At 36.1% G+C, this 25,812-nt stretch overlaps 1 protein-coding gene across 1 annotated transcript in view; it reads left to right on the top strand.

Annotated features, from left to right (window-relative positions):
• Positions 1–25,812, top strand: part of RGS22 (regulator of G protein signaling 22) — a 173,305-nt gene that overhangs the window by 70,416 nt on the left and 77,077 nt on the right. The window contains exons 10-14 of the mRNA XM_061171399.1: positions 4,678–4,852; positions 8,471–8,604; positions 11,118–11,232; positions 12,684–12,806; positions 13,630–13,731. Coding sequence (XP_061027382.1) covers positions 4,678–4,852; positions 8,471–8,604; positions 11,118–11,232; positions 12,684–12,806; positions 13,630–13,731 — 649 coding nt within the window. The remainder of the gene's footprint in view (positions 1–4,677; positions 4,853–8,470; positions 8,605–11,117; positions 11,233–12,683; positions 12,807–13,629; positions 13,732–25,812) is intronic.

The following is a 25,812-nucleotide window of genomic DNA, read 5'->3' as shown; positions in this document are numbered from 1 at the left end:
AAGATACAGTGCAGTTACATTACCACATGCCTCCCTTTGTACTGCTCTCTTATAACCATACCTACCTCTTTCCTTCCCTCTTTCTCATAATTCCTAGAAACTACTAATCTATTATATAAATGAAATAATACAATATGTAATCTTCGGGGATTGGTTTTTTCATTCAGCATAATTCCTTTGATATCCATCCAAGTTGCTTTGTTCTTTTTCATTGCTGAGTAGTATTCTGTTGTACGGATGTTATACATTCATTCACTAATTGAAGAATATTAAGGTTGTTTCCAGTGTTTTGATATTACTAAGAAAGCTGCTATGAACATTGATGTACAGGTTTCTGCATGAACATAAGTCTTCCTTTCTCTGGGATAAATGTCCTAGAGTGAGATTAGTGGGTCATATAGTCTGTTTTTAGTTTCAATAGAAACTGCCAAACTATTTTCCAGGGTTGATGTACCCTTTTACATTCCCACCAGCAGTGTATGAATGATCCAGTTTTTCTGCATCCTTGCAATTGTTTGATGTTGTCACAGTTTTCTATTTTAGCCAGTAGATACTTATTTACTTATTTTTATAAGTGTGTAGTGATATCTCATTGTAGTTTTACTTGGAAACTCTCCCGTTGTTAATGATGCTGAACGTCTTTTATATGCTTATTTGTCATTTGCATATACACTTCAGTGACATATCTGTGTGTTTTGTACATTTTCTGATTGTGTTCTTTCTTATTATTGAGTTTTAGAGTTATTTTTATATTCTACATAGTAGCCATTAGTCAGATATATAGTTTGCAAATATTTTCTTCCAGTCTTTAGCTTGTCTTCTTAAAGACAAGCTTTCTGAAGTCTTCTTAAAAAGGTCTTTCATACCTTCTGGATGGGTGAACATGTAGAGGTGCACCCACATCCCTTGCCCTATGCTTCTCTTCCATCTGGCTGTTTCTGAGTTATATCCTTTTATAGTAAGCCAGTCATCTAGATTAAGCAAACAAGTAAAAATATTGTGGATAATGGGAACCAGAATTCTCATCAATGTGGAAGAGAGTTACAAATATAGAAGAGAACAGAGTGAATCCTGTGGTGATGAACTGGAATTAGAGGTGCAAATGGAAAATGCAGCTTTCACAAACTCATGTTACCATACTAATTATGAAGACTAATTCACTGAAAAAAAACAAGACAAATCAAACAACAGAAGACCATGCAGACAAGAAAGAAAACAACTTGCAAGAGAAAATCTGAAATTAAACATGTGTGGGATTTTCCCTGGGAGGGGGAGGGGAATATATTGGAGGACTCTCTAAATGAAGGGTTCCACATAATTTTTACTACAAATGTTTCATTAGAGTAGAGGCAGTTATCCTCTTGAGCCAAGTTTATTCAACTAATGCAAACTTTCCTATGTCAAATACACCTACTATTAAGAATAAATATAACCGTATCTGAAAAACCAAAAAAAGTGAGTCTTTTATAGAGCAAAATTTTTGAATTCTGATGAGGCCTTCCTTTTGTGGATTATACCTGTGGTGTCAAACCTGAGAACTCTTTGCCTAGTGCTATATTCTGAAGATTTTCTCCTATGTTTTTCCTAAAAACCTTATAATTTTATGTTTTACATTTAAGTCCATGGCCCATTTTGAGTTATTTTTTACATATAGTGTGAGGTTTAGGTCAAGGTTCAGTTTGGGTTTTTTTTTTTCTTGCTTATGGATATCCAGTTGCTCATCCTCATTTATTGAAAAGGCTGCTTTTCTCTTTCCTTCTTTTCTATGTTTTCCATTAACATACAGTGAAAGCAAACTGTATAGATTCATATAACCACCATGACAATCAGTGTACAAACAATTCTATCATCTTAAGAAACTCACACCACCCTTTTGTCATTAGACTCTTCCTCCACTCCCAACCCCTGGCAGCCACTGATCTGTTCTTTGTCACTATAGTTTTGTCTTTTTAGAATGTCATGTAATTATACAGTATTAACTTCTGTTGGTCAGCATAATGCCACTGAAGCATAATGCATCCCAATTGTTGCATGTACCGTAGTTCATACATTTTGTTATTTGGGCTTTCCAGTTGTTCTTTGTTGGTAAGTAGAAATGTGATTGAATTTGTGTGTACTCACTCAGTGTTGGAGAGGGCAAAAGCCCTTCCAGGCTCAATTGCTAACCTCAAACAGGCCTGCTGTGCTTTTCTGGCTCTTTTGGTGCTCTTCCGTTCTCAGGTCCATCAGGCACTTCCTTCTTCTTCTCACCTACACACCAATGTCTTGCAGGTATTATGGCTGATCTTTTGTACCCACCTGCTTGTGTGTTGGGGTTTGTGGGGATACCGTGTCACATTAACATTTTGTTCTAAATGTCGTCCGTGAGTTTTTGGTTTTGCCATCTAGCTGTGCTGTCTGTTTTTATGAAGGGATTCTGAGAGGTAGAAAAACAGTATTGCTGACTTTGCCATTTTCCCAGTATTCTTTCTTAACCTTTTTTCTTGATCTAGCTAAATCCTGTATATTCTTTAAAATTCAAACCTAAACACAAACATTCATGTCACCACCATGTTGCTTGGGAAATAAAGCATTACCGAGACCCCTGAAGTTGCCTTCCTGATCACGCCATCCTTACTCCCACTTGGGGGTAACCAGTATCTTGACTTTTGTGATTATCGCCTTGCTTTTCTTTGTAGTTTTACCAACCATGTATGCAAATAAATCCCTAAGCATGTATTTTTATCTGCCTGTTCTACAACTTTATAAAAATGGAATCATGTTGTATGCCTTCTTTGCGTCTTCTATCAACAATATATTTGTAAGATTTGACTGTAACTGTATTTAAGAGTTTTATTAATTTTCACTGTTGTATATGGTATTCCAGTGCATGAATATACCATAATTTATTTATTGTTTTAAAAAATTTGTGTCATTTTCTCTTTTCACAATTACAAGCAATGCTGTACACATATCCATTTTTCCAAAGTAGTTGTACCAATTTGCATTCCCACCAACAGAATATGAGAGTATCCATTGCTGCAAATCCATGGTAACATTTAATATTGTCAGATTTTTAAATTTTTGCCTATATATTTGGTATGTCATTGGTGTTTTGTGCTTTTTCACTTGCATTTCCCTGATTATTGGTGAGGTTGATAACCTTTTCAATATTGAGTGGTCATTTGGATTTCAACTTTCATGAATTGCCTGTTTATCTTCCTTGCCCATTTTTCTATTGCGAGATACATAGATAGATGGATAGATAAATAGATATAGATAGATATACACACATTCACATACACACACATGTATGTACATATATATACGTGTTTACACACACATATATTGGATGCAGTTCCTTTGGTGGACTGCATGGCAAATACCTTCTCCCGCTCTCTAGAGCTTCAGATTACGAGGTGTACAATCAATATACATGAGAACCTGTATGATGGAAGCGTGAAAAAGAATACAATACCTGTTTAGGATTGACTGTGAAATGTAGTCCACAATATTTGATGAATTCACGTAGTGGCTAATAAAAACTTAATGCAATGAATTAAATAAGAATGCAAGATTAAAATGGGGTCATGTGAATATACTGTAATGATGGGAATTAGAAAATTGATATACCCAGATTTCCTGTCCAGCACATGTATGATTTATTTGATAAGGTTCTTGTAAATATGCCCACTTACTAATTGGCATGAAAATAAGAGGTAATTTTAGATATTTCCAAGTCTGCAAGTAAAGGTTTTGAAATATGGTGTAAAATGACCACCCAGATCTTTACAGGGTGCTTTCTGATCCTAAACTAATTATGGACTTTGGGTTCTCTTCCACTCCTAACCTGTGTTTACATCAGGGAAGTATCTACCATCTTCCTGTTTTTAAAGGGAGGCAATTTTCTACCAGGACCTGAAATATGAAGTGGGAATTAGTCTTTGGGCTGTGGCACCAGGGGGAAAACCTAGTCCAAGAAGTAATTAACAACAGGCCCTGACTGCTGGAGTTAACCCCATAGGCAATATAGAGTTAGCCCACAGACTGAGTATGGGAATATCCATCCAGTTAAGTGGGGCCTTGATATTGTGCCAAATATTCTTTTTCCTAAATTTCTGGCAGTAGTGTAGGTCTTTCATTTATTATCTAAATTGTTATAAAATTAATTCTTACCTTTAAATTTAAGGCTTGAAAATAGATCATATGATTCATAATCCACTTTAGTAGTATACTTAAGCATTATAAAAATGTTTATATATTTTTAAATGTTAATTTCATCCTCTAGTTTTTATTTGGTATTATAGATAAATTGTAAACTGCTTTAAAACAGATCACAGGTGCATTTTATTTTTGTTTTACTAGAAACTGTAAATTATTTTTAAAAATTCCTTCATCGAATAGATATATAGGTTTCTTTTTCTTATCAAGCAGATAATAATTTGAATGCAATTTTATTATTTTTTCTTCGTGTATATTGCCTCTTTATATTGTATAAGTGAATGTGATTTCAGGCAGTTGATATATCATAGAATAACATTGGAGGGAGGAGCTAGGCAGCAGAAAAAGAAGAAATTATTAGAAAAGGGATGTGGCAAGACTGATAATTGTGAGCACAGATATTATACATTTAGTAGCCTTTTGATTTTTGAGGCTTATTGTCTAGTTTAATCTTAAATTTGTTTTTCCTCCAACTAGGGCACCAAGATTCTGTGTTACTCATTCACCCTCAACAAAACATGCTAGTGCTGAACTGAAATTCTGGCACCTTCGTCAAGAGAAACCAAGGAAGGATGTCGACCCTTTTCCACAAATGGCAACCCTCTTGCCATTAAGACCTAAATCTTGCATTCCACAGATACCTGAGATGCAGGTAGGATGTACATCGATACTTTGATCTCTTAAGTTTGTAATGAAATATCCATGCTTGGGTTTTGTACACTAGTACTTAAGTTTCATCATAAACCTTTTGTTGTTGTTGTTGGTTGTTGTTAATGTACATGCTGCAACAATTAGGAAATAAGAAAACCTATGGTTTGTTCTCCACCAATCAGCCAATGTGATCTTTTAAAAATGCATGATCATGTACTCACTTGCTCAAAACTCTCTAGTGGCCTCCTCTCTCACTCAGAATACAAGCCAAAGTCTTTACACAGCTGTTCACACCCCTGCTAACTTCCTGACCTTATTTCCTAGCATTCTTCTCTAGCTTACACCACTCCACACTGGCCTCTTTGCTGTTCTTGGAACACACCAAGCAAAAACCTGGGAGGGTTGCACTTGCTGTTCCCTTCACTTGCAGCACTCTTCCTCCGGATATGTTGCCCCTCACTCACTTTGGTGTCTGCTCAGATATCCCTTAATCAGAGAGGCTATCCTTGACTCTTCCATGTAAGCACACTTGTGTAGGACAGCACAGATACCCTCCCTCACTATCGGAGCCCTCTGCTCTGCTTTATTTTGCTTTATTGTACTTAAGACCATGTGATTTATGTTTATTGTCTTTCAGCTCCTACTAGAATATAAGGGATTTTTCTTTGTTAACTGCTTTTCCTCAGTGCCTAGAACAGTGCCTGGCACTTAATAAATATAAACTGAACAAATGAGTGAAAAGTAACAACAGCAAAATTAGAAATAGCATTTTTTCACAATGGGGAAGAATAAGATAGTACAAAAAATAGGGGGGAAAAGTCCACAAAGAGAAGAAAAGTTAACCAACTTTACAGAGAAGAAGTAAATAATCCTATATGCTTTGGCATAGAGATATAATAAATGTAGCTAACACCTGCATTTCAGAAGTAAGGAGCCTTATTAATCTTTCTAGCTTTAAAGGTGTCACAGAATGTTAAGTGTTATTGGCCATAGTCACACACAAACCCTTCAAAAAAAAGATTACTTTATGATCAGGATATCTTATTTTTAAAAGTCAGGAAGATGTATAATTACAGTTTTTAAAATTCTGCTTCTACAAGTAGTGCTTTAGAGCTGGAAATACCTTACAATTTTTTTGTTAGTGGTTTCTTAATCCTGTATACATACTAGAATCACATAGAGAGCTTTTAAACATACTGGTGCCTGGGTCCCACCTTCAGAGAGTCTGATTTAATTGATATAGACTGGGTGAGAGTCACTGTAAAATCAGGAGGTTGGCTTAGAATTGAAGTTCTCATCCTGCCTGAACATTAGAATCACATTTTAGAACCTACATTTTAATAAGATTCCTAGGTGATGCGTAGGCAAAGTATTGCTACAGGCTGGTGGTTCTCAAGCTTCAGCATGCGTGAGTCACCTGAGTCAGAATAGAGACTTCAGGGCTGCACCTAAAGATCAATATTCAGTTGGTCTGGGATGGGGCCCAAGGATTTGCATATCTAACAAGCTCCCTCCCACGTGATGTTTTTGCTGCTGGTCTGGGGACCACACTTTGAGTTAGTGTCACTGTAGTGAACTAATGGTTTCTTATCCATTGTTTAGACATTTTTCTGACCTCCTTTGCACTTGTGGCCTTTTTATATGCCACTCTACTGATAAATCTGAGCTTCCTTGTTAGCCCATGTGACTTTGTGACCCAGTCACCAAGTTAATACAAATCTTAGAGGTGTGGTGTAGGGAGCACATCATCTGATAACATTTGATTTCTGAGTACCATCACCGTATGTGGTCATCGGTGTTTTCTAGTTGGATAACTAATTCTGATCTCTTTCTGTTTCCCCCGCAGAAAACAGTGTAAGGAATGGAACTCGATTCTATTTTCTTTATTTTTCCTGTTTTAAAAGTTGAGATATCATTTATGTAGAGTAAAATTCACCCTTTTTAGTGTACTGTTCTGTAATTTTTGACAAATATATACATTGTGTAGCTGCCATCACAATCATGATATAGAGCAGCTCCTTAACCCACCCCCCAATTCTACTGTGCCCTTTTGTCAGTTTTTTCTCTATCAGTTTCTTTCTGCCTACTTTTCTTGCTTTCTCCCAAGCCAGAAAGCTCAAAAATTCTAATTTAGGCCATCCTCTCATTTTAAGTATAATACACTTAAAAAATTTTTTTATATTAAGAAGACTTTTTTATTGTGGTAAAAAGCACATAACAAAATTTACTGTCTTAACCATTTTCAGGTGTACACTGAGGTAGTAAGTATATTTGCATTGCTGTGAAACAGATCTTCAGAACTATTTTATCTTGCAAATTTGAAACTATATACCCATTAACCAACCCCTCCTGCATCCCCTGGTAACCACCATTCTACTTCGTGTCTATGAATTTGCCACTTCTGTATGATACACTTTTCATAAGCCCAGTCCCCTGTGGTCCCACTCATTTAGTGAGTATTGGTTAATGTCATGCTTTGTTCCAAATTACTAAAACAGATGTGAGCCCTGATACTTAGAATGTTATAAGTAAAACATACTTAAGTAATTAATTTTGTTTAGAGAATTCTTAAAAAAATATTAGTAGCTGTTAGGCACCTAGAGTGTATATAAGATTTTATTGTTTGTTCTGGATAATAAAGCATCACAAGTAAATTTCTTGCTCTCCAGCAGCACATATTACATTCTAATTGAAGTTGACATATAAGAAAAGTTTGTTTCTTTTTCAAATTATAAAAATAATAAAACTACTGTAAATTTGGAAACTGAAGAGACAAATCACTCTGATCTCACCGACTTCTAGACAACTATTAACCTATTTTCTCTTAGGCTTTTTGTGAATTTTTAATTGTAATATACTTATATTTTTCGATTCTGGTAATTTCTTTTAACATCTTCATCAGTATTTTTCCATAATTTTCATAATCCTTACTTTTAAGTATTATATAATGTTACATTTATATATAATATATATATAAATACATGTATAAGTATATATAATTGTTTCTTTCTCCTCTCTTTGGACATTTAGGTGTTTGTATTTTTTTGATTCGTGTATGTAGCATCTCATGTTCTAGATTTAAATAATTAACTTTTACCATAAAGAACATTTAAGAATGAGAAGAATACCCATGAAAATAAAATGTCCAAAAATGGAAGGAATTAGTTCTGTTAAGATATAAGTCTCTTATGGACCAATGGTGTCCACACATCTTTTCCCGCCCTGCTACCTGCATTCCCTACCCCACCACACACACATACACATACACACACAGAGCACTAAAACTTATTCAGTTACAGAATAAAGTTTTTACAAAGTTCTTCCTCCAGGAAAGAGTCTTTTTTCATAATAATGTAAAGCCTTTGGCCTTGTTTTTTTAATACTCTAAATAGGTATAGGGATTTCAGCCTGCTGGTTGCATGAAAGTCGGAGTTTGAGAAGGAGAATAAAAAATATTCTCCTTCTCAAACATAGCATAGTAAGTGGTATAGTGAGGAAAGAAATCCTCTAATGATCAAAACAATTTTGAGGTATTTTTGGAGAGCTATGCTTTATTCTCTGTCCTTTTTTCCCCATTTTGCCCATTTTTCACTTTGTTCATTATCTTACTGCTTTTTAGAAAGAAGAATCCAGATTATCACAACTTTCTAAATCTCCCAAGAAACCACCTAGAGTAAAAACAGCAATTCAAAAACCTTGGAAGAGTGAGTCTTTGAATCCAGTTTCTTCTAAGGATGATGTGATTAAGAAAGGGTAGGTGCAGCTTTTTGTGTCCCAAGTGCTTTTCTGCAATGGTAAGATTTTTTTTTTTTTTTAAACTTTTTTATTTTTGGCTGCGTTGGGTCTTTGTTGCTGCGCGCGGGCTTTCCTCTAGTTGCGGCGAGCGGGGGCTACTCTTCATTGCGGTGCGCGGGCTTCTCATTGCGGTGGCTCCTCTTGTTGCAGAGCACGGGCTCTAGGCGCGCAGGCTTCAGTAGTTGTGGCGCGCGGGCTCAGTAGTTGTGGCTCCCGGGCTCCAGAGCTCAGGCTCAGTAGTTGTGGCGCACGGGCTTAGTTGCTCCGCGGCATGTGGGATCTTCCCGGATCAGGGCTGGAACTGCAATGGTAAGATTTTTGAAGAATTTAAAAATTAAATAGAAATTGAAAACTAATACTTTTATTTTTTTACATGAGTTCTTATATTTCCGGGATAGATATTAGAGGGTTGTATTTCCCATGCATACTCTAATTAATCGTAGAACGCCTAAGATTGGTAATTTTAAAGAGGTGGTAGTTATGATCTCTAGCTTCTCATGAGCTGTACAATCAAAAGACGTCTCTGAGAAGATTGCCCTTCAATTCTTTTCCCTGCTCAGTAATATTTCTCCAGCTTGAGAACTCAAAATACCCTCAATAATATTGTACTTATTTAATACAGTATATTTTAAAAATTCGTTTAGATTTGCCCACCTGTTTACCCTTTTCATTGTTCTTTATTTCAAACGGAGTTATTTTCCTTCAGCCTGAAGAAATACCCTTTGGTGTTAACTTTGGTGTGGAGTCTGCTGGTGGATAATTATTTGTTTAAGGATTTATTACTTCACTTTTATTCTTCTTTATTGAGATAAAATTTACCTATCATAAAATTCACTATTTTAATCATGTTCAGGTATACAATTCAGTGACTTTTAGTATATTCACAAAGTTGTAAAACCATCACCACTATATAATTCCAAAACAACTTATCACCCAAAAAAGAAGCTCCATCTCATTAACAATCACTCCTCACTCTTCCCTCCCCCAACCCCCGGGAACCACCCATCTGCTCTCTGTACCTTTCCCTTCAAAGGAGAGGAGAGGAAAGGGTTCAGTAACCAGGGCAATGAGGCTACCTTGGACAGGAAATAGGACACTTCTTCCTGAGACAGGATGGAAGGACGTAAGGATGGGTGTAGGTAAATATATTTGTTGATAGATAAATTTGAAATGCTTTCAGCTGCAAATAACAGAAAAGTTGACTAACAATGGCCTAGACAAATGGAATTATTTTTTTCACAGAACAAGAAATCTGAGTGTAGGCAACTGCCAGTATTGGTTCACCAGATCAGGAGTATTGAGGCCTAAGTCTTTGTAATGCTCTTGGCCATTCCTTTATAGTCAGTGGTGTTACAGCTCCTGACATCAGGCTTTCAAATCATAAAGAAGGAGGAGGGGCAATATCCATTAATTCTCTCCCTGTAGTCAGGAAAGCAGGCTTTCATAGAAGCTCCCCAGCAGACTTCATTTTATATCTCAATCATAACTGTGTTACATGACAACCCCTCCCTACCTGGAGTCTTGATAAGTGAATATTCAGCTTTTTTAGTATTTTAGTGATGCTGGTGATAGAATCATGTTGTCAGAAATGGGTGTTGAGTTAGCCAGGCAATTAATAGTGTCTGCTACATGGTGCAGGGGAAACTGAAACATGTTGTACCTACATTTTGTCTGAGAAGAACCTGCAGAGTAATCTGCTGGTGGATTGGAGTGGAGGAAGGCTGGTGAGTTGGAACAGGCGTGTGTTATGGAGCTGGAAAATGAAGTTTGGAATAATTGCAGTGGGCTATGGGAGAGGGAGCTGGATGAGAAAATATAGAAAGATAATGTCGAAAGTTATTGGTCTAACTCCAGAGTCTTCCATCACCTCATCTCAAACTACCACATATAAACCCTTGTGAATCCCACCTGTTGTGAGGATTAAATATGATCATATGAATTATATTTGGCACAATGTTTGGTATGTAGTTTAGCTGTTAGTGTTCTCTTGACCTAAGAAAATTGGTTAACTTGCTGCGTTTTAAACAAGACTTTGCCTACTTACCTTCATACATTGTTCACTCTTCTCCCCATCTGAAGAACCCCTCTAAACACACCCCCCCCACACACACACACACAAAGAATTTATCTTCCACCCATTATTCAGGAAAAAGCTCATTTCTTTAATTACTAATATAGCTCCAAGGGACTTCTCATTCTTACATGCCCATAGTTTTATTATCCGTCCCAGACATTTGGCATCTGTGATATGTTCACGAATTCATTCAACCAGCAGTTATTTTATTGAGAGTTGTCTTTATGTATGACTGTACCTCATTTCCTCAACTGCCTCTTGAGGGCTGGACTTGATGCTGATACTTTTTTTTCTAATTCTCTCACAATGCTTAGGAGCACGCCTAAGATTCGGTGAATGTATACCAAAGGTGCTCAAAATATTTGTTGATCAATTAGTTCTCATCCGTATAATTTAGGTCAAGGCACATGTCAGAAAGCAGCAAAGTTATTCGTTTAACATCTTTTACTGACATTTCTGAATGTCTGAAGCCCCAGCTGGGTAGAAGATATACTTATACAGAAGAACCTGTGGTAAGTATTTTGAGAACTGACTAATTTGATTCCTCATTTAACCTATTCAATGTCCCCTGAATTTAGAGAATTTTTATTGATTTACCATAATGACTTTTTTCTTTACTGAACAAAAAAATTATTTTTTCCTTGCAAAAGGATTTTTATGCAAAAACTTTCTATTTCCTTTTGTAGTACCATGTTGCTGTATACTCTGTTGATTACTGTTTTCAAAAACAGCTATGTTCTCGTTTTGGTATGATCACACCTCAGACACAAAATAAAACCCTCTAGGATTTTTATTAAATTTTTAACATTTTATAAAACATAATATTCGATGTTATGTTTTGGAAATATGTTTAGAACTTTTATAAAGCAGAGTATTTCCAGTGTGTGGTTACCTTGATAATGTGGATTTAATACACCAGTTCTAAATGAAAATTTCACATTCTTTAGCAATTATACTTTAGGTAGAAACCTTCGTAGTTCTAGTATGGGCTGAACATTTACATATAATTTTGGACTATTTATTTTATTCTAAGCAAACAGTTCTCCTTTTCTTCTATTTAGTATTATTTCCTACCCAAATAATGATTTTTTAGCTTTGGAATGCTAATGGTTAAATATCATAAAAACATTAAATTTTTACCTCAGAATTTGTTTAGTAGGGGGATAAAGGGAGAGGCAGAGAGACACTATAACAGAGATAGCAAGAACCTGACTTAAACCCTAAATCGTCCATTCCACAGTTATCTTAAGATTACAAAGAAGAAGTCTGAGTTCCACACAACAAATAGCAAAGAGCTCATGTGAATAGTGGACGCCCTTTCTTATTCTAGAGTTACTCTTGTGCTTGGAGAAATAGCCAACTTTCTGTGTTTCAAAAACGGTGTTAGGCTTGCCAGCACTGTTGGCAGAGAAGCCCATAAATAGCAAAGTTTTATGAGAACTTATACTGCCATTTACACTCTGAAGGCCGTGACCTGTATGGAGTGAGACTGTCCAAAGAGGGACCCCGTAAGGACAGTTAATGAGCATCACTGAGAGGCCTTGAAAATATTTCTTTTTATAACTCTTGTAGCTATTATAGCAGCAGTTCAAGGCTAAAATAACAGTAAATACGTAGGAAAGAGGCCACCAACAGAGATTTGGAAGACTCCTAAAATGGTGTCACGGTGCCTGAAATGTGAAAATAGTTGAGGTTGGGAAGTCAGTTTAATATTAAGTTTGAAATCAGATTGGTTTATAATAGAATGAACTCTGCTGCTATAGTTGGCTCCATAAATGAATCTTGTGCGACAGGCAGATGCAAACATACTGCATTAATTACATATATGGTACAAAAATAAAATAAAATAGTCCAGTGGGGAAATGACAGCTTGGTAGAATTTATGAAACCCTGTTGTTGTACAATGCCATAAAAAAATAACAATGTTTCTGGGTGGATAATGTACTTCTGTTTTGTTATCTAGATTAAAACCATGGCAGATGGTGCCTTGGGAGGATTTCACATGGAAAATTTGTTGCAATCTTTGTATGTAGAAAATAGAGCTGGATTCTTCTTTACTAAATTCTGTGAGAACTCAGGGAACAAGGTAGAAGATAATTATGTTAAATCTAATTTTATACTTTTATTTCATTTAAAATGAGAGATTGAAATAATTTAATGCTCAAGTAGTCATATTTGATGTTAAAATTCCCATCTCCTCTGGTAAGAAATCTCATGCTAAATATTTAGTAAAATTTTAAATATCTTAATTATAATTCTCTTTGGTTCATTTTCCTACTAAAATTACAAAGAAAAGTAAAATACAGATAGACAAGAATTGACTTGCATTATTAACAATAGATTACTTTCATATAACTTTGTTTCAGTGTAACGTATATTAACTTCAGTGCTGATTTCTATCAATCCTTTACTTTTTATTTTTAATAAGTCTAACAATGACAGTTGCAATGAATAGTGACAAACTTATTTCTAGGTTTTTTGTTTGCTTGTTTTTTAGTTGTCACAAACAGTCTTTATTTTGCTCAAATGAAAAGTATTTCACTAGCTCAATTATTAGAGTAGTGTTTGCTTCTGGTATAATACACATTTGCCCATATATATCCAAATACCTTCAGATTTTGGTTTCATGCCAGAGATAGCGTGATTACTTTTTAATTATTAACTAGAACACTTACTATTTTAATGACCAATTATGTGAGAAACATATATGCAAAAATATAATGATCCAGTGACAATACCAATAAATAATTTGTATGTTGCCAGTTTGTGATACAAGATAAAACCACCTTAAATTGAACCTGATTTATAGTAACACCGAGGAGCTAAACAATTATTTTTATTTGAAATTAGAGCTTTGTAGAGCTTTAATAATTGGGTGGTAGTAATTTATGTACTTTTTCCATCTGCAGTTGTGGAAGAACAGTGTGTACTTTTGGTTTGACCTACAAGCTTATCATCAGCTTTTCTACCAAGAAACAATTCACCCTTTTAAAGTATGCAAGCAAGCTCAAGTAAGTAGTAAATAATGTTGGTTCAATGTGAAGCACTAAGTACACAGAAATGAAAAGTTGTGTCCAGCCTCAAACAAGAGAAATCTGGGAGTGTGGGCAAAAAGGCAGCAGGTAAATTGTTGCCATTGAATTACTTTATTTAAATGTCAGCAGAATATTGTTTTATAATCTGATTTGTGGGTTCTCAGTTTTATCTATTTTATTTGGTATGCCTTATTTTCTCTTTGCTGCAGATTAATTGTTTTTCCAACAAAGGACATCTTATCTTTTTTTCTAATTTATGCCTTTTTAGTTTTTTGGTTGTGAGTAATTTAAAAGAGAACCCTGAGAGAGGACTTGTAATGAATCATTGAAGCAATTGGGAGCAGGGGCATTGACCAAAGATGTTCTCTGAGCTTCCTGCAGCAATCAGCTGTTGGAGATACTTAGGCTGTTGGCCTGTCTAAAGATGGGGAAAGAATGTTGACTGATTCCGTGTGGCATAGGCCCTGTGTCATCACCTGACCTTCTGTGCTACATGCTATGCAAGACAGATACTCAGAGTTGGAGGAAAGAACATCTTAAGACCTCTCCAAAGCAAAATAGAGGACGAAGAACAGAGGATTCTCTGCAAAGAGAAAGAGAGAGTAGCCATTTTTTGAGGGGAGAAGGAAAGGGAATAGAATTATGACTCAAGCTAACTTATCTTTTCAGTTTTTATTCTTAGGCTCTCCTAATCTTTCATGGAGAGAGGTCATCAAGCCTAGAAAACTGCTAATCACTTCTATATCTGTTGACCACTTAAGTGGTTCTTATAATCTGAAATAACCCCATTCCAGGGGACCTTTCCTTGAGCAATGCTGAGGAGATTAGCTTCGTCATATTGTTTATTATCGTATTATAATCTTATTCAGGACATCAGAGAGTACTGCCGGGTGTTTGCTGTTACCTCCACCACCCTGACTTTGGCATTAATAACTATGTTTTGTAAATCAGCTGACAGAGCTTTGTACTTTTTACCATGAGAATTAGGGCTTCGGTTCCTACAGAACCCAGATCTGGCTCCATGAAATCATGAAACTGTATCTCTAATTTGCCAGTACCATTTTCTGAGACCACACAGTTGGCTCTTCTGCTTGTTAATCCTTTACCTGTAATTCTCTACTTATCCTTCTTTCCCTAACCTATTGCCTCTGACTGCTAAAGTGCCACCATTATTTTTATTATGTTTTCACCACTACAAGACTTACTCCTCTAAAAATCTTTAGCAGCTCACTCAGTTAAGTAGGTTTTTTTGTTGCTGTTGTAATCACAATACTTCCATACACTTGTAAAAGTGGAAATTCTGTTTGAGCTTGGTAGATGTTAATTCTTTGTAATGGTATTCAACTAGCTATAAATGATTGTGAAACAGGATACACTCACATTTTGGTTATTCTGAGATATTCTGTTTTGGGGTTATCGAGGCCTATAAGCTTTTTATCCTTCCCTAGCTTCTCTTTTGAAGAGTCAAAACAGTATGGGGGGAGGGGAGTGATGGAGACATTGGTTTTAGTTTAACTGGGGGAAGTAAAAGGAGCAAATCATGTTATCTTTTTGACTTGCTTGCTTTTTGCATCCGTGGTTATTTTATTTTTTGGTTAGTGGAGCAATTGTCTAAATTGGTTTAGGTTTTAATTATCCAAGATTTCTGCCTCCAGATATAAGAATTGCTTCTAATACCATGATCCTATAGATTTGTTTCACAATATGAAATGCCATTGGTTTCTTTATAATAGAAATGCTGTATAACTTCCTTCAAGGGTACATGTACAATACAGATCTTTGGATTGATCAAGCCAATGGCAGAATATAATCAGCTGGCACTGTGTTAAAGTTGCCATTAACTTGATTTTTATTTTGTTTTTATACATCTGATGAGCTGCGTGGTAGGAGACCAAGAGTTGATTACAAAAGACCTACATGCTTTTCTGTATGCTGATCGACACATTACATACCTTGAAGTTTTACTGCCTCAAGAAGTATTGCAGAAATATCTGTAGGCAGACTAGATGGGAGGTCAGTGATAGTGATTTAGCATGACTAACTGTGGTCCAAGAGTTTGAACGACAGTCTTGGGCACATCCTGAAGGTTTCATTGCACAGCTTCCAGATAGAATCGTTCAGTTAGAAACCAAATGAAATGGTCTTGGCAAGGAGGAAGAGAAACACCACCAGAGTGCAGAGATACAGTCTTTGATCCTAGCAATAACTTGCCAGTGGACCATCTATCACTGCCAAGATTTGGAACCAAGATTTCTGCCGATAGTCCTACTGTTTTTTTAACATTACATACTTGCTTCAGTGATAGACCATTACAATAGAATGAAGTGGATCTGGGTATCACAGTCTTTTGTAAGTTCTTCCATCTTTGTAGAAATCTTTCAAACTGTATCCCAACAAAAACTACACATTTAGAATTTACCACTCTCCAAAGCATATACATTGAGATTTTTTTAAATTAGTAAATGTATTATACATGCATAAGTATTATACATGTTTACACATATGTATACACAAACATGTTCAAAATAAAAAATCAGTGGGAAGGAGGAAGAGAGAAAAAAAGAGTAAAAATTAGAGCCTAGGAGAAAAATTATGTGGAGAATGTAGGAATTAATGAGTAGAGAGGGTAGATAAGAATGAAATGGAAGTGAGGAATAAGAGGATTACTAGGTAAATCCACAGCACTTTTACCACAGAGTGCTATTTAATATAAAGATATTCTTGCAGCAGTGTGAGATTTTTGCCTTATTGAATTGAACATCAGGGTAACACATTTTTTAATTGACGTATAGTTTATTTACAATGTTTCGGGTGTACAGCAAAGTGATTCAGAATATATATATATTAATTTTGTTTTATACCCAGTAAGTAGTCTTAACTATTTTTTTTATTACCATCAATGCTGTGTAGATTTATTTATTTATTTATTTAACATCTTTATTGGAGTATAACTGCTTTACAATGGTGTGTTAGTTTCTGCTTTATAACAAAGTGAATCAGCTGTACATATCACACACAAATTTCTTGCTTACCATTGGTTTTTGCATCACATTCCTTCCTTTGGGTTTGATTTCTGAAGAATAGCTTTTAGTAGGTTTTTCATTAGGATTTACTAGTGGTAAAAATCAGATTTTTTTTGTCTGAAAATGTGTATTTTATTCTCTCATTGATCATTCAGTTGAATATAGAATTCTAGGTGGACAATTTTCTCTCAGCACTTTGCAGATATTATTCTACTGTCTTCTGGTTTCCATTGCTATTGTTGAAGAGTCTGCTGTTGCTCCCTTGAGGGAGGATGTTTTTTCTCATTCCTTTTACAATCTTCCCTTTGACTTCGGGGTTCTGTATGTCACCTCAATGTGTTTACTACAATTATCTTTCTTGGGTCTAAATTGCTTCTAGAATCTGAGGAGTCATGTCTTTCATCAATTCTGGAAAATTCTCGGCTATTATTTCTTTCAGTCTTTCTACTTCTCTTTTCTGGATTCTCTGGTCAATGTTGGTGCTTTTCAGTCTATCCCATATCTCTCTTAATCTCTCAAGTTTCTCCATCTTGTAATATCTGTGTTATATGTTTTAAAACTGAACAAGATCAATTTGTTTGATCTGTTTTCCAGTTCATATTTTATTTCTTCAGCAGATCTCAATCTGCTGTTTAACACATCCATTGAGTTAAATCATTTAAGGAATTACTTTTTTTTATTATTAGACATTCTACTTGTGTTTTTTAAATCTTCTTGGTGATTTATCTTTTTGTCTTATTTTTCTTCATGTTTTTAGTTCTCCTTTTATGTCTCTAAGCATTTTAAACATATTTTATAATCTGTAGCTGTGTTAGGTATCTATTCCTACATAAGGGTATTATCATAACTTTGTGGCTTAAACAACACACCTTTATGACCTCACAGTTTATACGGATAAGGAGTCTGGGCACAGCTTTGCTGGGTCCTCCACAAGGCTGTAAATCAGGATATTGACCAGGGCTGGTTTCTCATCTGGGTCTCACCTGGAAACAGTCTGCTTCAGTGCTCACATGGTTGTTAGCAGCATTCAGTTCCTTGCAGGCCACCAGAATAAGAACTCATTTTTTGTTAGCTGTCAGCTAGCAGCCACTTCAGCTCTGTGCCATGTGGCCCTCTCCACATGGTAGCTCACAACATGGCAGCTTGCTTCTCCAAAACCAGCAAGGGAGGGAGTTTCTTAGTAAGACTGGCATTACCATCTTATGTAACATAATCATTTACACATAATCACATAAATCTCATCACTGTTGCTGTAGTCTGTTGGTTAGAAGCAAGCCATACGTTATGCCCACACTTAGAGGGAGAGGGTTATGAAAGGGAATGAACACTAGGAGACACTGTTCATGGGTGCCACCCTAGAGTCTGGCTGCTACAATATCCAATAATTCCATGATTTGTAGTTCTTGGGAGAACTAATTCTGCTATTTATTATTTCTGCTGACATGGTGGATTCTTTCCTTGTGTGCTTTGTAATTTTGAATTATGAGCTCTTATAGTGAAGTTTTTATCTGTGGTGCTTCTGCTAGGCACATTTTTAATGCTAATTTGTCATCTTGGGGTTTCCTCATTTGCCAAGTGTAATCTTGAAAAACACACCCAAATGATGGTAAACTCATGATAGTGCATCCTCAGGAGATACTTTTCTTTTACATAGAGTATAAGCCAAGACAAGCAAGCTTCTTTTTTGTTTCCTAGGTTTGGTAGGTGTATATATGTACATTTTTTCCCACTCTATGTTTCACTTTGTGTGTACCCCTTCAAGGACCATGGTGTACATATGGGTCTCAGTGTTACATTTTCACTTTGTAAGGGTCCAAGGCCTTATCTCCTGTACCCTGTGGCTCTTATAACCCACATCCTTGATTCACCCCATGGTAGTGTCATCATCAGCTCATGCTTAGCACCCTGGTTTTCAGTACACTCCTTAATTTTGACCCATGGTAATTTTCCTTACTACCACAGCTATGCATTTAAAAGGATATTAGTTATACTTTATCCAGTACTTCTAGGCAGTTTATAGAGAAAAAGGTTCAAGTAATCTAGCCTGCCAACGTACCAAAAAAGAGTGTCTCTGCAAGAAGCAGTCATGTATTTTCTAATTTAATACCCATAGTAAGAATGGGAGGTATTTTTATCCTATTTTTTATAGATAAAAAAGAATCTAGATCTCTGAAATGTTAACTTTGCCAAGGTTTCATAGCTGGGAACAAACTTAAGCTCAAACTTGAGGTGCAAAACCTACTTCAGTGCTGTACTTTGCCTTCTCTGCTCTACGTATAAAAGTTCATCACGTCTACCTCAGAGGACTTTGTAAAGTCTGCATAAGATAATGTAGGTGGAAATATTTTGTAGTTTAATGTAGGGCACTCTATGAAATAAGTAGGTATTATTATTATTAGAGTCAATACTTAAGGTTCTATCAATTGCCTGGTTAATGGAGAAGGAAGATAGGAAATTGAAGAAAATAGGATAGAAGAACAGCAGCTCCTAAACCAACAGCTATTCATTCAACCAATACTATAACTTATTCTGAGATTAAAAATACCACTTAAATCAAAATATGCTTCATATAATTACAACCTTTTAAGCTATATTTTATAATATTTTGTTACTCACTTCTAAATTAACATTCACAGAGAGCCTGGTATGTGCCAAGTAATGTTCTGTGAATGCAAAGATAATTAGGACAAAGTTCCTGGCTTAAAGAGCTCACTCTCTAGTGGGGGAGAGAGAGAATTATGGAGGTACTTCAGTCACATTTAAAATAAAACCAGATAATAGCATCTTAACTGGAAATTAAATAAGTTCTTCCTTTACTGGCAGATAAAAGTTGGTTATCGTTTTTTTTTTTTAAAATCAACTCTTTTCAAATACCTGTAGAAGGGAGAGATCTATTTCCTTTTTTTTTTTTTTTTTCCATTTTTTGAGCCAAAAACTTTTATCCTTTGGTCTTATTCCTGCTCTGTGAAGCAATACAAAATAAATCTCTGTCTTTTGGGTGACAACTCTTCAAACAAAAATATTATACCGTCCTGTTTTATTCATCTCAACAACTTTAGACTAAATCTCAAATCTTTACATTTGAGATTTAGGTCTTTAAGCTTAGCTAGATGAAATCTTGACATTTGGAAGTCTCATTCCTGACATCTCCACCCAGTAATTTGACAGCTTGTAAATATTCTGACCTAATGCTCTAGTGAGCGACTCCTGTGCCTCTATATCCCTACAAAGAAATCAGTTGATGGGTCCCATGGCAAATAAGTCAGTGTAAGTGATTACCCCTATTTGCCCAGGATCTCTAAGGGTTTACTCTATTTTTTTTTTTGGAATTTTATTTTATTTTATTTTATTTATACAGCAGGTTCTTATTACTTATCTATTTTATACATATTAGTGTATATACGTCAGTCCCAATCTCCCAATTCATCCCACCACCAACTGCCCCCCCCGCCCTGCTTTCCCCGCTTGGTGTCCATACGTTTGTTCTCTACATCAGTGTCTCTATTTCTGCCTTGCAAACGGGTTCATCTGTACCGTTTTTCTAGATTCCACAAATATGTGTTAATATACGATATCTGTTTTTCTCTTTCGGATTTACTTCACTCTGTATGACAGTCTATGTCCATCCATGTCTCTACAAATGACCCAATTTCATTCCTTTTTATGGCTGAGTGATGTTCCATTGTATATATATATATACCACATCTTCTTTATCCATTCGTCTTTCGGTGGGTATTTAGGTTGCTTCCATGACCTGGCTATTGTAAATAGTGCTGCAATGAACATTGTGGTACATGTGTCTTTTTGAATTATGATTTTCTCTGGGTATATGTCCAGTAGTGGGATTGCTGGGTCATATGGTAATTCTATTTTTAGTTTTTTAAGGAACCTCCATACTGTTCTCCATAGTGGCTGTATCAATTTACATTCCCACCAACAGTGCAAGAGGGTTCCCTTTTCTCCACACCCTCTCCAGCATTTGTTGTTTGTAGATTTTCTGATGATGCCCATTCTAACTGGTGTGAGGTGATACCTCATTGTAGTTTTGATTTACATTTCTCTAATAATTAGTGATGTTGAGCAGCTTTTCATGTGCCTCATGGTCATCTGTATGTCTTCTTTGGAGAGATGACTATTTAGGTCTTCTGCCCATTTTTTGACTGTGTTGTTTGCTTTTTAATATTGAGCTGCATGAGCTGTTTATATATATCAGGCATTAATCCTTTGTCTGTTGATTCGTTTGGAAATATTTTCTCCCATTCTGAGGGTTGTCTTTTTGTCTTGTTTAGAGTTTCCTTTGCTGTGCAAAAGCTTTTAAGTTTCATTAGGTCCCATTTGTTTATTTTTGTTTTTATTTCCATTACTCTGGGAGGTGGGTCAAAAAAGATCTTGCTGTGATTTATGTCAAAGAGTGTTTTCCTCTAAGAGTTTTATAGTGTCTGGTCTTACATTTAGGTCTTTAATCCACTTTGAGTTTATTTTTGTGTATGGTGTTGGGGAGTGTTCTAATTTCATTCTTTTACATGTAGCTATCCAGTTTTCCCAGCACCACTTATTGAAGAGACTGTCTTTTCTCCCTTGTATATTCTTGCCTCCTTTGTCATAGATTAGTTGACCATAGGTGCGTGAGTTTATCTCTGGGCTTTCTATCCTGTTCCATTGATCTATGTTTCTGTTTTAGTGCCAGTACCATATTGTCTTGATTACTGTAGCTTTGTAGTATAGTCTGAAGTCAGGGAGTCTGACTCCTCCAGCTCCGTTTTTCTCCCTCAAGATTGCTTTGGCTCTTCGGGGTCATTTGTGTCTCCATACAAATTTTAAGATTTTTTGTTCTAGTTCTATAAAACATGCCATTGGTAATTTCATAGGAATTGCATTGAATCTGTAGATTGCTTTGGGTAGTATAGTCATTTTCACAATATTGATTCTTCCAATCCAAGAACATGGTATATCTCTCCATCTGTTTGTGTCATCTTTGATTTCTTTCATCAGTATCTTATAGTCTTCTGAGTCTTTTACCTCCTTAGTTAGGCTTATTCCTACGTATTTTATTCTTTTTGTTGCAATGGTGGATGGGATTGTTTCCTTAATTTCTCTTTCTGTTAGTGTATAGGAATGCAAGAGATTTCTGTGCATTAATTTTGTATCCTGCAACTTTACCAAATTCATCGATTAGCTCTAGTAGTTTTCTGGTGGCATCTTTAGGATTCTCTATGTGTAGTACCATGTCATCTGCAAACAGTGACAGTTTTACTTCTTCTTTTCCAATTTGTATTCCTTTTATTTCTTTTTCCTTTCTGATTGCTGTGGCTAGGACTTCCACATCCTTGTCTTGTTCCTGATCTTAGAGGAAATGCTTTCAGTTTTTCACCACTGAGAATGGTGTTTGCTGTGGGTTTGTTGTATATGGCCTTTATCATGTTGAGGTAGGTTCCCTCTATGCCCACTTTCTGGAGAGTTTTTATCTTAAATTGGTGTTGAATTTTGTCAAAAGCTTTTTCTGCTTCTATTGAGATGATCATATGGTTTTTATTCTTCAATTTGTTAATATAAGGTATCACATGGATTGCATTGCGTATATTGAAGAATCCTTGGATTCCTGGGATAAACCCCACTTGATCATGGTGTATGATCCTTTTAATGTGTTGTTGGATTCTGTTTGCTAGTATTTTGTTGAGGATTTTTGCATCTACATTCATCAGTGATATTGGTCTGTAATTTTCTTTCTTTGTATTATCTTTGTCTGGTTTTGGTATCAGGGTGATGGTGGCCTCATAGAATGAGTTTGGGAGTGTTCCTTCCTCTGCGATTTTTTGGAGGAGTTTGAGAAGGATGGGTGTTAGCTCTTCTCTAAATGTTTGATAGAATTCACCTATGAAGCCATCTGGTCCAGGACTTTTGTTTGTTGGAAGATTTTTAGTCACAGTTTCAACGTCATTACTTGTGATTGGTCTGTTCATATTTTCTATTTCTTCCTGGTTCAGTCTTGGAAGGTTATACCTTTCTAAGAATCTGTCCATTTCTTCCAGGTTGTCCATTTTATTGGCATACAGTTGCTTGTAGTAGTCTCTTAGGATGCTTTGTATTTCTGCAGTGTCTGTTGTAACTTCTCCTTTTTCATTTCTAATTTTATTGATTTGAGTCCTCTCCCTCTTTTTCTTGATGAGTCTGGCTAATGGTTTATCTATTTTGTTTATCTTCTCAAAGAACCAGCTTTTAGTTTTATTGATCTTTGCTATTGTTTTCTTTGTTTCTATTTCACTTATGTCTGCTCTGATCGTTATGATTTCTTTCCTTCTGCTAACTTTGGGTTTTGTTTGTTCTTCTTTCTCTAGTTCCTTTAGGTGTAAGGTTAGATTGTTTATCTGAGATTTTTCTTGTTTCTTGAGGTAGGCTTGTATAGCTATAAACTTCCCTCTTAGAACTGCTTTTGCTGCATCCCATAGGTTTTGGATCGTCGTGTTTTCACTGTCATTTGTCTCTAGGTATTTCTTGATTTCATCTTTGATTTCTTCAGTGATCTCTTGGTTATTTAGTAACGTATTGTTTAGGCTCCATGTGTTTGTGTTTTTTATGTTTTTTTCCCTGTAATTTATTTCTAATCTCTTAGCGTTATGTTCGGAATAGATGCTTGATATGATTTCAGTTTTCTTAAATTTAGTGAGGCTTGATAGGATTTATTCTTACATTTGCAAAATTTCACAAGAGAGAAAGGAAACTAAAAAACCAAGTCAATTAATGTCATCAGGCCTATACCATCTCTTGGTGTTTTTAGGAAGCTGTAAGTTGTGATATAATAATAATGCAGAATTCATTATTGTATTCATTCAACAATGTTTTATTGCTGTCCTTCTCAACCTCTCTGGCCCCAAATCATTTAAATTTTCCATTAGGTGATCTTAGGCACAGTGTGGATCCAAATGAAGTTCATTCCAAGTTGTGCCCTACCTCAGGGTTCTACAGTAATGTCCATGTATTTGGCCCCTTTGCTCCTGCTCCATTTTCTATTACTGTAGAAACAGGAAATAAACATAACCTGGGTAGCACTTAGACCAACAGTTACAAGCACATTTGCCCTTGCCTAAAAATGTTGCAGATATTTCCACAAACATTTATCAAACATCTAGTACATGAGGCTCTGATCTATGCTGGAAGCACTTTGAGGAACAAAGCACATACAGGTGCTACCACCTAAATACTATCAAAGTTCAAGAATATGCTCTTGGGCTTCCCTGGTGGCGCAGTGGTTGAGAATCTGCCTGCCAATGCAGGGGACACGGGTTCGAGCCCTGGTCTGGGAAGATCCCACATGCCGCGGAGCGACTAGGCCCGTGAGCCACAATTGCTGAGCCTGCGCATCTGGAGCCTGTGCTCCGCAACAAGAGAGGCTGCGATGGTGAAATGCGCACACATCGCGATGAAGAGTGGCCCCCACTTGCCGCAACTAGAGAAAGCCCTCACACAGAAACGAAGACCCAACACAGCCATAAATAAATAAATTAATTAAATTAAATTAAATAAAAAAAAGAATATGCTCTTTTTCTTGCCTCCTTTTCCAGAGAGTCCTAGAAAGATTGAGAAAGAAGAGACCGTGTAGCTCTTTCTCTATGAAATTTGCATTGTCCTGACAATGTTTTCCAATGAAATCTGAGCTAATTTTAGGTAACCAAAACGTTGGGTGTTAACCACGAATTCCTTTGAAAAAGTTTTATGGCATAAGAGGGGCAGTGTTGAAGATTTTTTTGATAATCAGCTTAGTTTTTTCTTGCTTGCTGTCATCCATTACCTTAATTGTTTAGCTCCTCTCTTTACTTGGCATTTACAGGACTTAAATACTTCAGGGTGGTCCTGACATTTTCATTAGTGTGTTATGAGCTAAATGCTCCTTCTCTAGGCTGATGGTGTATTTTCAGGTGCACTAACAGAGATCATTATTTCTTCATACAGCAGTAGTATTAAGAATCAAGCTGTGTTTCTTTTTTTTTTTTTTTTAAACATCTTTATTGAAGTATAATTGCTTTACAATGGTGTGTTAGTTTCTGCTTTATAACAAAGTGAATCAGTTATACATATACATATGTTCCCATATCTCTTCCCTCTTGCATCTCCCTCCCTCCCACCCTCCCCATCCCACCCCTCTAGGTGGTCATAAAGCACCGAGCTGATCTCCCTGTGCTATGCGGCTGCTTCCCACTAGCTATCTATTGTACATTTGGTAGTATATATATGTCCATGACACTCTCTCACCCTGTCACATCTCACCCCCCCCCCTCCCCATATCCTCAAGTCCATTCTCTAGTAGGTCTGTGTCTTTATTCCCGTCTTGCCACTAGGTTCTTCATGGCCTTTTTTTTTTCTTTCCTTAGATTCCATATATATGTGTTAGCATACTGTATTTGTTTTTCTCTTTCTGACTTACTTCACTCTGTATGACAGACTCTATCAAACTCTTAGAGGAAAACATAGGCAGAACACTCTATGACATAAATCACAGCAAGATTCTTTTTGACCCAGCTCCTAGAGAAATGGAAATAAAAACACAAATAAACAAATGGGACCTAATGAAACTTAAAAGCTTTTGCACAGCAAAGGAAACCATAAACAAGACCAAAAGACAACCCTCAAGCTGTGTTTCTTAAAAGATGAATGGGCATGGATGAGGGGTCAGGTTGGGGTGATGATTAAATGTGGAAAATCATGTACCTCTTTATAGCTTAATGGTAAATTTCAGAATCTTCATAATTAGGTTGTTTCTGAGTATCAGGCCTGTTATTATTCAGGCTTTGTTACATTATTTGTTTTTGTTACCAGAGAGATGGTGTCTCAAGTACCAGTCGGGCTTGGACTGTCGAGCACTGTTAATCACTGAGCACGGAATCCACAGGGTTCTTGTCCTGCATCCCATTTTGTGGCACTTGCTGGTGAACTGGACTAAGGAAGAACACATGTAGCAGCCAGCTCTCTGGCTTACAGTTATTCATTCGTTTCCCCTGTTCCTGATGTTCATACCAGCTACCCATGTTCAGTCCTAAGA

This window comes from Eubalaena glacialis, chromosome 17, assembly GCF_028564815.1.
Source record: "Eubalaena glacialis isolate mEubGla1 chromosome 17, mEubGla1.1.hap2.+ XY, whole genome shotgun sequence".
Taxonomy (NCBI): domain Eukaryota; kingdom Metazoa; phylum Chordata; class Mammalia; order Artiodactyla; family Balaenidae; genus Eubalaena; species Eubalaena glacialis.
Note: the sequence above shows the minus strand (reverse complement) of the source record. Positions and strands in the feature narration are given on the sequence as shown.